General features: G+C 31.3%; 1 protein-coding gene and 1 long non-coding RNA gene across 2 annotated transcripts; both read left to right on the top strand.

The window, feature by feature from the left end:
- Positions 1-2,952: 2,952 nt before the first annotated feature.
- On the top strand, positions 2,953-13,064 carry LOC111706722 (putative homeodomain transcription factor). Its single transcript, XM_023479652.1, has 11 exons — positions 2,953-3,213; positions 3,977-4,026; positions 4,791-4,864; positions 5,201-5,273; positions 6,796-6,840; positions 8,825-8,869; positions 10,415-10,492; positions 10,813-10,912; positions 11,362-11,508; positions 12,385-12,441; positions 12,942-13,064. Exons 1-11 carry the CDS (start codon positions 2,968-2,970, stop codon positions 13,062-13,064), a joined length of 1,038 nt encoding a protein of 345 aa, XP_023335420.1. The 5' UTR covers positions 2,953-2,967.
- Positions 13,065-13,876: 812 nt separating this feature from the next.
- On the top strand, positions 13,877-14,962 carry LOC111706735 (uncharacterized). Its single transcript, XR_002766298.1, has 2 exons — positions 13,877-14,196; positions 14,630-14,962. It is a non-coding gene; the product is annotated as an uncharacterized LOC111706735 (long non-coding RNA).
- Positions 14,963-15,243: the final 281 nt, after the last annotated feature.

The raw sequence follows: 15,243 nt of genomic DNA on the forward strand, positions 1-15,243 counted from the left end.
TTTAAAAGGTTGAACATCACTTCCGAGTCACTTGAAATGGTTTAAAGGTTGAATCAAATATCAGGTATTTTTTCTTCCGAATAGTAAAATTCATAAACTAGGCTATCAACTTTTAATTTACTCTTCCAGAAAACAACAATTAACATTTTTGCGGATTTAAAAATACGAAATCAAAAAATTCTGGAGACAATTTTTTGTAATTCTGATCAACCATCATAAACCTTCCCAGGTCTCATGTGAGGTCTCACACACAATTCTGGCCCGATCGGTTTAGCCGGCCCAGTTACGTTTATTGGATACAAACAAACAGACAAGCAAATTATATTTATAGATTATAGATAAACGGTTTCAGAGGTATCGATAATTCAAAACCTGAGAGAGTTAAAAGTCGAAATTCTCTTATTAATAATTGAAAACTTTTTACGTTAGTAAAGTATCTGATGAATCCCTATGGACATCTTCATATTTTAGCTTCAATAAGAAAATATATAAAAGTTTTATTAAGTCCTTAACAAGGTTCAGTTTCACGAAACTTAAATTAATTTATAAAACTTTAAACTTTTTCTAGGAAATTACAGTTTACATTACAGTTAGAGCTGGGCGTCGTTCCTGGGGAACGATAATTCTTTCACGGGAACTAAACGGAATGATTTAAAAAAATAGGAAGACGCCCAGTCCTAATTGCCGAGTTCCTAGTTTATATAATTGTAATTAGGTTCAGAAATAATATTAGCTATTTATGTCATTGTAATGGGTATTATGAAGTGCGAAAAATCCGAGCAAAAGCTTTTTTCGCATACGTGATACCCATAACAAACGTGTATACTGTATAGTTTTATTTAATTTTACTCAACTTATTCAATAGCAGCCCTGTTATAGGGTGATAAAATCAATTAATCGCCCTACAACAGGAAATGTTAGGTGTGATAAATTCCGTGAAAATGAATAAAAAACATATTGTTGTATCTGGAATGTGATAAAGTTCAACGTTATATATATAGTATAACATTTCTTTGCTTGTCAGTTGTTATTCAATGAACGTTTAAACGACTCAATCGATGTGTTTAACTTTATTAACTTTTTTTTGCAGTTTGTATTAATTAAGATAAGTTTATGGCGGATTAGAATTTGATTTGGTCTTCAAGAGTTTCATATAAAACGGTTTTTGGAAAACAGCCGTATGAAAACTGAAAAATCCGCGATAAATTATGCGTTTAAAAAAAATTATTTTATGAAATGCAACATTGCAAAGTTCGAAATACGTACAATATGTAATTGATACACCCTCTGCCATTCACAAACTTTCAAAAATAGAAGAATAGTCTTTAAATTGATTTTTTTTTTGAGACACACAAAGTTTAAAAATATAATTTTCTGTCAATTTATCTGACATTTTTAGAAGTTCAAAACTTTTTCCGTAACAGAATTTAAAAGAAACTCGCGCGGAACGTAAGAATAAATGTTAAAAAATTATATTCGTGAAATAAATTCTTAGTTTCTTTGCATATGAAAACATTTTATCTTGATCCAGCAAGTTTTTTTTTCAGGATTAATGGTTAATTTCGTCTAAAGCCTAAATGACAAAAACGTGACTGGAACTTTCATAAGTTTATTGAGAGCAAAATTCCTGTAAAATAGATTGAAGTGTTTAGAAAGAGAGAAATTAGAATTGGAGTTGGAGTTAAAATAGGGTCATCTTTCAAACTAAATTATTTTCCTCAATCTAAAAATTTGTAAATTACGTTTTTTTTTGATAAGTTAAAATTCTTGTTAAGACTCGAGAGGGAGAGAAGGATTTCAGAATTCCAATATATGTCCTGTTTGATGAGGGGTCCCTGCCTTCATTTTTGGTTCAAATCTTCCAATTTTTTGGCTGCACGCCTAGTAAGTGTTCGAATTTCCTAAAATAAAATTGAATTGAATTTTAATGACCTTTAATGACCTCTAAAGACCTCAACAAATTGAACATTTTTCAACTATGGCTTTATGCATATCAAACGAAAGCTATAAACCCAGGAAATACAGTAGCAGCAACAAATCTAGTGTTTGACCCTCAAATGACCTCTAATGACCTAAAATGGCCTCCAAAATGAGAATGTTTTAATTATGGCTTTATGCGTATCAAGCAAAAGCTAGGAACCCAGAGACTACAGTAGCAGCAACGAATCTAGTGTTTGACTCTCCAATGACCTCTCAACCTCTAATGACCTAAAATGACCTCCAAAATGAAAATGTTTTAACTATGGCTTTATGCATATCAAACAAAAGCTAGGAACCCAGGGAATTCAGTAGCAGCAACAAATCTAGTGTTTGACCCTCTAATGACCTCTAATCACCTAAGATGACCTCAAAAATGAAAATGTTTTAACTATGGCTTTATGTATATCAAACACAAGCTAGGAACACTGGATTTGGTGCTGCAACTGTATTTCCTGGGTCCCTAGCTTTCGTTTGATATGCATAAAGCCATAGTTGAAACATTTTCTATTTGTTGAGGTCATTAGAGGTCATTAAAATTCAATTCAATTTTATTTTAGAAATTTTGAACATTAATTAGGCGTGCAGCCAAAAAATTGGAAGATTTGAACCAACAATGAAGGCAGGGGACCAACTCCCCCTCACCAAACAGGACATCTCCTCCATCCCATTTCGGATTATCATAGTAATTTAATTAAATTCTCTACATTCTTGTGAACAGGCAGGCGCCAGGCATAATCTATATTTTAAAGGTTGTAATCTCTGTTTGTTTGTTTTGTATGTCCGATTATAACTCATAAACCCCTCAGCCGATTTGCCTCAAATTTTGATTGGGGAACTCGGTAGAACCACTTAGCTTAGTTGAGGAGGTTGACATTTATAGTAAAAGTTAATTTTTCAGACCAAACTGGGTTCCCAAACTAGTTCAAGGTGTACCTTTTCAAATTTGATTCGTTTTAGCTACTTTTATCAAGTTAAAACTAAATTAACATGAAAAATATCAATTTAGCTATAAAAGCAAGAACAAATGTTTGTTGTTCAGGATGTACTGTCTGGAATAAAGAAGAACCGTCCAAAATACGTTTATCTGCCTTAGAGATTGGATCCGCCATTTTTGAGAGGTCACGTGAGCGATCCGATTCAAATATTTACGCCGGGGCCGGAGTAGCCTTTGCTGTGGTAATCGGAGCACTTCCCGCCATTTTCCAGCTTTCTTCGATCATTAAAACTTTTCAGGTTAGACAATAGGCATGTATGCTGTTTTAAAAGTTAAATAATATATATTATATTAATATTATATTTATACATTTATACATATATACAGGGTGTCTAGAAAAGAGAAGGATTAACTGTGGTATCTTTGTTTTACATCAATTATTAATCCTTAAGTTGATTATCACATTTAGACCTACTTCCAGGTTTAATTAAACATTTTAAAGCTGTTTGGAAAGCCTATGACAAAAGAAAACTAATTGCAGAATTTTTGCACAATATTATGGAAAAGTCTTAAAAGGGAGTTTTCAATTTTTCTTAAAACGTACACTTTGCAAATTTTTTGGATATTCTTATTTTTAAGTCAAGGGCCTTGTAAAATTGTATGATTGGCCATATTTTTTGTTTTTGCACTTATTTTGCTAAATTACTGGATTTAGTGATAAAGGAATTGAGTTTTTGCCACAACCCCATATTTTCTAATTTGCAACCAAATGTTGTAAACCTTTGAAATTTTAAACTTAGACTATTTGATCTAACAAAATGTATAGTTTGAAATATCAAAGGTTTACGACATCGGGTTGCAGAGCTATAGGAATTAGAAAATTAGAGTTTGTGACAAATTCTCGATTCCTTTATGGATTTTTGAAGACAAAAAATGCAGATTATTTATCATTATAGAAGGTCTTTCTAAAAATATATTAATTGTTATTTTGGACGGACGAGAACTTTTCTTTTTTGAAGCACTTTTTTAATGAAGAAGGCTCTAAAATATTTAATTATTTAGGATGAAGTGTGTTTTGAATCCTTAATTCAGATCATTTATTTACCTTACAGGTGATGCTCTAATTTTTCATTATCTTTTTATTTTATTTTATTTTTTATACATTATGATGTATGTTTTAAATACATTATGATGCATATTTTTAGTACATTATGATGTATGTTTTAAATACATTATGATGCATATTTTAAATACATTATGATGCATTTTTTTAATACATTATGATGCATATTTTTAATACATTATGATGCATGTTTTTAATACATTATGATGCATATTTTAAATACATTATGATGTATATTTTTAATACATTATGATGCATATTTTGAATACATTATTATGTATATTTTTAATACATTATGATGCATATTTATAATACATTATGATGTATATTTTTAATACATTATGATGTATGTTTTTAATATATTATGATGTATATTTGTAATATCTATTACGTGATGTTTTGTTTAAAACAGTGAAGTTTTTACAACCCACAAACTAAACCTGCTGAAGTTTAAACAAACTGATTATTCGCCTTAAACTCTAATTTTCCAATCCCAGTATCCAGTGCTTACAATTCAGTAAATCTTAAAGAATTTTTCATGACCCGGATCCGGAGACATTTTTATGTATGATCCGGATCCGCATCAAAATTAAATTAAGTAATCTAGCTTTAACATCTCACTTCATTCTTGAACATAGTGAATTAATTTCGAGTTGATACTGGATAGTAAGACTCCTTACAGCATGATTTGATTTGATTTGAATCAGTTCGTTTGAATATTTTTAATTCTTCAATTTTTGAAACTTATTCTAGTTTGGATGTTGAAGTATCCATGAACTCTATTCTTCGTCATCCCAGCTTTAAGGCCATCATTTTGCTTAATCTAGGCAGGAGAGCCTGGTATACTTGAAAATAGGATTTCAAGAAACAATTTGTTCAATGTTTTTTTTGACATCCCTAGTTCGAAAGTATTAAATTTGAATTATTACCTCGCCTCCTTCCCTCACAAGGAAAAAGTTTATTTACCCTCCCCTCTTCCCTTATCTTATCTTTTACCTCAATTACTCTCTGCAAAACTGATTTTGCAAAAAATATCTGTCAAAAATTTTGTTTTATTTGGCTTCAAAGAATTCTATGTTGTTTCAGATTTGATTTTTCTTTTTTATAATATTTTGACTTTAATAAACTTTATTGATTCTAAAATATTCTGGGTTGGTCTCTAGTTTGTATTCGTATACTGCTATGGTCAGCTTTCTTTTTTCTACTAGCAGTCACAGAGAAGGCATTTAGAAGAAGGCAAGTATAAAAGATGTATCCAGGATTTATTCATTTCTCATCGAATCTTATTTCATACGGTGTCACGTTAAAAAGCCTACTTGCCATGAGTTCGGTATTTTGGTCTTTAACATCAAATTTCAAAATAGTTAAATGAATTCTTATTTCTTGACTAATTAGTATTAGTACATAGTTTTTATTTGTGCAAGGAATATAAGAATTATCTATGTGTTTTAATTCTTTAAAAAGAATTTTTTGCATCTTTAAACTAGTTTAACTATTTATTTTATCAGCTGTGTTTATCAATCCATCTATGATTTGATATTCTGGGGAAAGTTATCAAATTAAATATTTTTAAGGGGTTTTGCTTTGAAGTCTAACATATTTCAAATTGTTACTATAAACATGTTGCTTAGATTGCATTCTTCACAGTGCTGACCCTAACAGAGTATATTTAAGGAACTGTAGACGTAATTTCAAGTGACCCTCCATGCTATTATCCATAGTATAACGTTATCCTTGAAATCTTCTAATTATTTTGATAATTCCTCTATGTTTTCCTCTCTGAAATTAATTTTCTAGAGATATCACAATTAAAAATATCAGTTTTTAAAATGATCAGCATTGATATCTAATTCATTACTTTATTTTATTCAAATTATTTAAGGGTACCATTGTGAATCGGGCATTGGCATCTTTGCATAAAGGGTCACTACAAATAACGCGTCAAGTCCCTTTAAAGGGAGAGACTTTCTAGACATGGTAGTTGAGCTGAAAGTGCAATTTTGTAGATTGATTTGATACCAATGTTACATTTTTACGGTGTACAATTTTTAGTCGTTTGTAATATTTTAATAGTTATTTTTAGTCAGTAGAAGAAACGTTTTTACACTAATAAATTGAAAAATTGTGAAAAAAAATATTTTATTGACCAATTTAGGAGCATAATGCTTAAAAGAAATTATCGGTGAAAGCCATGCATAGTAGAAACATAGAATCAATTATTTTATTATCATTACCTAACCTTTGCTGTCTCTATAATTTTATTATCAGATTTCTGCAAAATATTGTCTTCACAATTGAAATAAGGAAATTCTCCAACAAGCGACCCTAGCGCAGCTGGAAGAATTTACATAAACCTGCGAGATTTTACAATGAATTTTAGTTATTTATTTTTAATGATAAATTTTTTTTCTCAACTTTTTCGGTGTTTATATATATTCAACTTGTTAATTGAATAGTAATTATTACATCTTTTGTCCATATTATTGTAAAAACTTTCTTCTGCTGACTGAAACAATAGGTGAAAATTTGTACACCGTAAAAATGTCAAAAGGTATTAAATGAATCCTACACTTTTTCTCTACAATACTGCATTCTCAGTGCAAATATGTTACATGGCCGGTCTTTCCCTTTAAGCTAAACCAATCGTTTGGAAATTAAAATCTGAAATAGCGTTTATGGTTTTATTATCTACCTTACAAGATGTAATAAAGCAAACTTTTAGAGAATTGTTTTTTTATTTGTGTGTTTTGTTGTTCAGGTTTCAGATTGCCAAACTCTTCTCTCAGATTACATCAACTAGAAGGTAAATAATTCCGTTCATATTAAATTATTAAAGAACTTAAAAGACTTTTGACATTTTCATTTTTTACGTTTATTGCAAACACACTCAAACAATTAGATTAGATATCCTGCAGGGACTTGATTTATTGAATTGCGAGACATAACTTGGGACAATATGAATTTGTTTAAAAAATTACCAACACTCAGCACAAATTCTTATTCAAACTTATAAAAAACAATCTGATTTTTTTAAAATTCATAAATTAATAAGAAAGGTGATTTTTTAATTTTTCAAAATATGTTGATTTGGGTATCTAAAGTTGCGCCAAGTAACACTGCACAGTAGATGTGATTTACCTTGATTTTGCAAAGGCCTTTGATAAAGTCCTTAATCAAGGATTAATAACTACTCTAAAAGTTCATGGCATACAAGAAAATCTTCTGAATTGGGTACAGGCCTGGCTTACAGGGAGACAACAAAGAGTTGTTATCAGTGGAGAAATCTCAGATTGGTTACCAGTTACTTCAGGGGTTCCCCAGGGTTCAGTCCTGGGGCCCAGTCTTTTTATCTTATTCATCAACTTATTTGATCTCACTGTGAAAGATAATGTAAAATTATTATCCAAGTTTGCTGATGACACAAAGATTGGGTGCATGGTTGACACTGAAAATGATGTGATGAATATGCAACATGTTGTAGATAAATTTGTAGAGTGGGCAGACTTGTGGCAGATGCTGTACAATGGGGACACATGTGAAGTACTCTACTTTGTAAGACAAAATACTGGAACACATAACACCATATGGGACGGTATACTCCTGCAGGTTCAATTTTTGAAAAACCAGCTCTGGAGAAAGATCTTGGTGTCATAATAAGCACAGATCCCAAGCCTGCCCTACTATGTCAAGCAGCAGCTAAAAAGGCCAACTCAGTGCCTGGAAGGATGGCTTGTTCCTACAAGGGACAAGAGAGTCTGATGAAATCTTTACAATGGCTATGTTGGACCTATTTTAGAATATTGTGTGCAAGCGTGGACACCATGGATTGCCAAAGATATAAAAGTGTTGGAGGATGTTCAGAAAAGAGCAATAAAAATGACGTCTGGTCTAAGGGAACTCATTTGAAGAGAAATTAAAGGAGGTCAAGATGACCAGCCTGGAGGAGTGCAGGCAGAGGGGAGATGTAATCCAAAACATGAAAAATTCTGAATGGTAAAGACCAGGTTCCGAAAAACCATTGGTTTCAGAGATATTCTGAAAACCAAGGACTTTAAACACGACTGTCCTCTAACTCAGTGAACCTTAGACTCAAACCCTTTAGAACTGATTTACGCAGACATTTTTATGGTGTGAGAGTACCAAAAATATGGAATAACATATTTAAGAAATATATATTTTCGCACTGGTGAATAATTATTTACAAAAGCTGAATTGATTTGAAAGTGAGAAAAACCAATTTTAGTTTTTGTTTAATATTCTTTGGGGTGGGGTGGGGGCTTCTAAGTATTTTTTAAATATGGTCCCTAGCTTAAAAGCAAAATTGTTTTTTTTTCTGTAAAAAGTAGTAAATAAAGGACTTAATAACTTAGTTGTCATTTTCCATTTTTGTCCATTTAAGACTTTAAACTCCCCCCGTCTTTTCTGCAAATATTTTTTTTATCAATGATTTCATGATTATTCTGTCTCCAACCCAACTTTTTACTCTTGGTTTTAAACAACTGCCATTTTCTTCATAATATATTTCGTTGCAATACTACAACATCATTAGATGGCTAATGAATTTCTGTAAAATGGAGAGCACATTAAAAATTATTAATCACAATAGTCATGTTGTAAAACTAAAACAATAAACAAATTCAGAATAAATAAAGCTGTACAAATATAGGGTAAAATGATATAAAGAGAGTACTGTCCAAGAAACAAAAAATATATATATATATGTTTACAAAACAACTACAGTGTACACTGTACAGTGTACACAATGCACCCTATAATATTTTTTTTAGATCGATGAAATCTAGAATACCGCATTTTCGTCTTTACAAAGTTAGGTAACTTATTTTTAAATTTAGATTTTTAGAATTTTCCATTCGGTACAAAGTGGTCAATTCCATTCGCAAAACTTTTGCGCAATTTTTGCAAAAGAAAGTGCAAATTTTTGCTTTTGTTGCGCCTTTGCGCGAAAAAATAGCATTTTGTGCAATCAAAGATTCAAAAGATTTCTAATTTTTGTTTTATTATTTTTTGTCCCTCAATTTGAAGATTTTGTAACTAAAAGTAACCAATTGAGAGCAGCAAAATCATCATTAATTTCTATGTAAATCTTTTAATAAACCTTCAGTTGTTTGATTCTGTGCTGAAACTGTCAATTTTGATCAATTTTCGGTTTAACGCAAACGAAAGCAAAAAAATGCGCAATAACGCGCAAAATTTATTGGGCTTCATGCCCAAAAAATGCGCAAAAGTTCGCTAAAAAAAATATTTGTGCGAAAATTGCGCAAACTTTGCAGAAAAATTATGTTCATTTCGAGGAATCCCTAATCCATCTTGAGTGTATTTAAATATTCCGGAATTTAGCTCTTTGATAAATGAATTGAATTCATTAAATTTCAAGGACATAGAAAAACCTTCACGTATATCCAATTTGATGCCGATTCTAATTGTGGATTCTAAAAAATGGACCTGTATCCAGCTTTAAGCTAATGAAAAAAAAACGAAAGAACGATCTTGAAAAAAAGGGTAGATTTTTTACTGAAAAAAAACGAATTTTCCGAAAAATGTTGAGAGAAAAAACTATAGTTTTATAACTTGAACCATGAGGATTTTTTAAAACTAAATTTAAAAAACGATAGTTTTTTTTACCAAATGAAAGATTTTTATATCAATCGATCAATCCAGGATCCGCATCAAAATTAAATAGATCCTAATAAGCACTGGTTTAAAGGATCTTTTAGTAACATATGCTATTCTAAAACCGGAGGTTATTTGAAATTATGTTTACAGTCCCTTTAATTAATTATCATGTTTGCTGGGACACTCTATATAAAAAATATCTCCCCCAACATTTGGGAATCATCTATTATTTAAAATTATTGTAAGATTTCGTCATTTAGTATTTTTTTCAGCTAAAACTTTTATATTTAAGTTCTTCCTGTCAAAAGTTGTCCGCCTTTGCAGATAAAAGTTTCAAGATCCTAATAAATCATAAATAAAAAGAAAGAAAATTCTTTTCTTTAAACATTTAACTTTTCAAGCACATTTCTCCAGAAGTACTACAAGAAACGGTTTGGGTATACTGATTATATAAAGTATACGTAGCTACAAGTACACATTAATTAGGGAATTAAAGAGACTGTCATTGTAAATTTAGGTGACGCTCCATTCATATAGAGGGGCATGTCCAAGTCACAAAGGTACCCTACCTTTATTTAAACAAGAATGTAGGAGATATCGTATTTTTTCTAGATTGAAAAGCGATCATTTATGACAATTAAGCATAGAACTGTAAATAACTAAATTTCAATCTTTATCAGATAAAGATTTTAAGGGGACCATTGTTAAACGTAAATGAAAAAATTAAATGATACTGTCTTTAGGAATATAAAAACCTGGTTATGTGTGAGATCCTTTCTACGGAAGAGGGGTCCTAAGAGGAGTATCGATCTTATTGTCAGGTAATAGGGGTCATTGGTGCAACTAGATAGTCAGGTAATAGGAGTCATTGGTGCAACTAGATAGTCAGAAAATAGGGATCATAGGTGGAACTAGATAGTCAGGTAATAGGGGTCATTGGTGCAACTAGATAGTCAGGTAATAGGGGTCATTGGTGCAACCAGGCAGTCAGGTAATAGGGATCATAAGTGCAACTAGGCAGTCAGGTAATAGGGGTCATTGGCTTAACTAGATAGTTAGGTAATAGGAGTCATTGGTGGAACTAGATAGTCATGAAATAGGGGTCATTGGTGTAACTATAGAAATAACTTAAATATTGTAGTGCGGCGTTTATGATAACCCTGGGAAATGTTCTTTTCCTATGCTATGAGCTGCTGAAGGATGAAGATGTCAATCCAGAGTTTAACCGTAGGAACACAGAGGTAGGATCATGATATGTTTCTTAATATAGTTTTATTATAATGAGTGTAAAATACATCAAAATCAAATTATGGTAAAAGGGAAAAAATAGTTTTCAAGAAGGTTTGTAGTATTCATTTAATTGTATTAATCCGGAGCTGGAAACTTTTGTTTGTTGGATACCATTACTCTCGATCGCTTAAATCCTATGTGAACACTTATGATTTGCTTAATCCTCTTATTTGTATATCCATCTGGGTTCGAACTAATAAGAGTTCTCTCATTGGTTGTGTGCAAATTTCTAGGCTTCTGATTAGCTGATCGGATTATGCAAACTAAACTGATTGGTTTGACAATTGTTTTGATAACACATAAATATTAAATTAATCTGTAGATTAACTTAAAGAGGAGATCACGCATTGATCTCTTTATCTACGATACAAGAGTTTCCAGCGTTGACCTCATCTTTTAGGTGATCTGCTGCAGCTTGTTTATCGGTTGTTTTCTCATCCGATACATGACCCTCTCAAGTAAAATAAACCAGAAGTACTGGAACCCTAGTGTACTGCTCACAGAACAGATAAACTTGTATCTACGGATGGAGGAGAAACCTGAAAAGGGAAATTTAGTTTCTTTTATAATTAATTTTATAAATGGGTCTTCTTGTAATTTTATTTAGCTAATAACAACCCACATTTGTGCTTATATATTAAAGGGACTGTAAAGGAAAGATGAAAGGAAGTATAGGCTGAAACCTGAGAATCTCAGGAGTTAAACAATACCTGTAAGACACTGGGTGAAATCTAGTTAGCTATCGATATCAACACAAACACTAGCAAGTAATTGATCAATGCTATGCGATCTTGTTATCTATCCATCTCAACACAAACACTAGCATTTAGTTGATCAATGCCTCAACCAGGACACGGTCCACACGGCAACAATCCCGTGAACTATCAGCACCACAACCACTGGGTGCGATCTTGTTAGTTATCTATCTCAACACAAACACTAGCAATTTATTGATCAATGCCTCAACCAGGACACGATCCACATGGCTACAATCCCGTGAACTATCAACGCCACTACCACTGGGCGCGATCTCATAAGCTATCGGTGTCAACACAAACACTAGCAATTTAATTATCAATGCCTCAACCAGGACACAATCCACACGGCTACAATCCCGTGATCTATCAACGCCACTACCACTGGGTGCGATTAGACGTAATTACAATTCCTATGTCATTATCTATATCACATGATTTAGACAATCTTGTACGTATACAGTACACTAAAAATAGACGCAATTACGATATACATCATTATATATCACATGATTAAGATAATCATGCTGCATATTCATTTGAAGCGCAGTTCAAATAAATAATGGTTTTTACATAGAAGTTTTCATACTTCATGTTTACAGAATACCATGTTTACCCGATATTTATTACAAGCTTTGATAAAGTTAACTAAATTAACTACTGTACAGAAGGAACAGCTAACTCTTGCAAATAATGTACTCAAACTTTCAGGAGACCTACTCAAGGTAATTATTTGTGTGACACTATTTAGTGGAATTATTATGCATGGTCGAACGAACTATGGACAAGTGTTTGGATCGTTCAAAGAAATGCAAAAACTATTGTTTTTTTAAATAACAAACGAAAAATAAGTGAACACGGATGATTAAAGTTTGTTCAAATAAGCTTTCGATGAAAAACAGTCTGTTTTTTTACTGAACGAACAAATTTTCCAAAAGATTTTGACAAAAACGATTATTTTTACTGTACGAAAGATTTTTTGGAACAAATTATTTCATCTAACGATTGTTCACTAAGAAAACGAACGTAATAGATGGAAAATTAACAATAATTTTGAGAACAAACGAAATTATTTTTCATTTAACGATTGATAAAAAACTTGCCGTTCACGCACGAACGAAATAAAAAATAAAGGAATGCCCCCATCTCTATCCCTAACTACATTACCCCTACACATTTGCCTTTATTATTATTTTTCTATAGTACTACTGAGCACTGTTATTAGGAACTAGAGAAACCCTACAATATTGTTGGTTTATCTGCTAATCCCTTGCTTTACAATATAACCAAGCTACTGGTCTTATCCGCTGTATCAGGTAAAACATACAATCATGCATTAGTTTCCTAGAGAAGAATTTGTCGACCCCCCGGCCCCCCTTCATAAAAATATACATAAGATAAGATATACATGAGATGTTGGAACATTTATTTTCCCTAGCCTATCCTAGCCGCGGCGTTCAGGCCCATAAGCTATCCTAACTGCAGCGCTCGGCCCATAAAGTGTAAATAATACAAATTTACTGTACTTTTTCAAATGAAGGGGGGGGGCAGGGTCCAAAAATCTTTCTCTAGGATTGAGTCAATCATGTAGCGTAACTGACTTGTCCTAATAATTTCAACCAAACCTAGATGATAATCTAAAAATACAACTTATATCTTAAAAGCCTGCGTCAAGTGTTTTAAATGTTGGTCAATTACCATTATTAGTATTAGCATAATTATACATGATCTTGATGTCAACATTATCATTCTATTATCATCATCGTCGAATTGTCATCATTTTCATAATTTTCATCATTGTCATCATTGTCAACATTGTCATTATCATATTCATCATTTTCAAAATTTTCTTCATTTTCGTCATTTCATAATTTTCATAATTTTCATAATTTTCGTAATTTTCGTAATTTTCATCATTTTCATCATTTTCATCATTTTCATCATTTTCATCATTTTCATCCATTTCATCCATTTCATCCATTTCATCCATTTCATCCATTTCATCCATTTCACCCATTTCATCCATTTCATCCATTTCATCATTTTCATCATTTTCATCATTTTCATCATTTTTATCATTTTCGTCCATTTCATCCATCCCATCCATTTTCATCATTTTCATCATTTTCATCATTTTCATCATTTTCATCATTTCGGTGTACAGCTTACAATACGCATGAAAGATAGATCTGGGGTGTTTAAAAACATCAAAAGCAACATAGATCTTGAATCAACCATTTATATAAAATAGTAATCTCTGTTAGTCTGTTAGTTTGTATGTCTTATCAAAACTAATGTACCCTCTCGCCATTTTGCCTCAAATATTGATTGGGAAATTAATTTGAAAACGTCCAGTCTAAAATGAGGACGCACCAAAGTAAAAGATTAAAATTTTATTTTTTTTGTGAAAGTAAACTTACATTTAAAGCTATTTATCTCCAAACGGTGAAAATTGATAGTCAAAAAGCCGCAAAATATGGGTAAATAAACATCGAGTGAACATTTCTTTAAATTAATGCAAATTTTGATGAAATTTTCAACTTCGGAAAAATAATTCCTACATCTTCTATATTTTTCCTTGTTTGGCCGAATATTTAAATTGTTTAAACAATAAAAAAAAACTTCTTGTTATCCCCATTTTCCATTATTATCCCTTTTCATCCTTTACAATCCCCATAATCTTATCTAATAAATTTGATGCCGGCTTATACATACTTTTTAGATTTACTAAATACAATAGTGAAACTTGAGATTTACTTAATTAAAAGTCGAAAATGCTCTTTAATTCTTTAATTAAAATACTTGAACAATGGAAGAAAATTGTCACAATTAAATATCTTTAGATTTACAAAAAGGACTCAAAGGACTATATCTTCCGCATTATTAATCATTATTATTGCATTTTTTAACTAGTAATTGATATCTTATATTTGTAAACTTTTTTAAGTGTTCACTAAAGCTGAATAGCTGCTCCGGTAGTCGGCTATCATCTTCCCTGGCCTAAACTAAGCTTCAATGAACATTTAGGAAGTTGCCATTTGCGAAATCGTTCCCTATGGGAAGTGGTCCCAATATATTTTTTTGTCGTCAGTCTATTTCACTTATTGATGTAAACTTTTAGTTTGAAAAGTCTCTTCAGAGATTGTTTGTATGATTCGAATAATGTGTATGTTTGACTATTTGTTAGTACACTTTTTCAGTGACAATCAATTCTTAATAGAAAATATAGGTTAATTTTCAAATGTTTTTTAGATAATATAAAAATATGTCTCAGTTAAAAAACAAAACAAGATGAACAGATGAATGTATAAAAATGATTAGCCTAAAATGATTGATACCAATAAGAAGCACTAAAGTAAAAGCTGAAAATCTATGAGGAAAGCAAAAGTTAAGAATTTATTTTTAATATTTGTTTTGTGAAGGAGTTTTTAATTTATGATCAAAAGAGTTTAATCGAAGACAAGATGCCAGGATTCAGGAATGATGTACGACAATAGATTTGAATATTTAAGTCGCAATTATAATCC

Source organism: Eurytemora carolleeae, unplaced genomic scaffold (genome assembly GCF_000591075.1).
Source record: "Eurytemora carolleeae unplaced genomic scaffold, Eaff_2.0 scaffold750, whole genome shotgun sequence".
Lineage (NCBI taxonomy): Eukaryota > Metazoa > Arthropoda > Copepoda > Calanoida > Temoridae > Eurytemora > Eurytemora carolleeae.

What these genes read in the sequence shown, in the direction of transcription:
- LOC111706722 (XM_023479652.1), top strand. Translation starts at nt 2,968, where the DNA reads ATGAAAAATATCAATTTAGCTATAAAAGCAAGAACAAATGTTTGTTGT. An exon ending in CATCATTTTGCTTAATCTAG is followed by an intron (nt 4,865 to 5,200) that starts GCAGGAGAGCCT and finishes GTTGGTCTCTAG; the next exon opens with TTTGTATTCGTATACTGCTA. An exon ending in CAGATTACATCAACTAGAAG is followed by an intron (nt 6,841 to 8,824) that starts GTAAATAATTCC and finishes TATTTTTTTTAG; the next exon opens with ATCGATGAAATCTAGAATAC.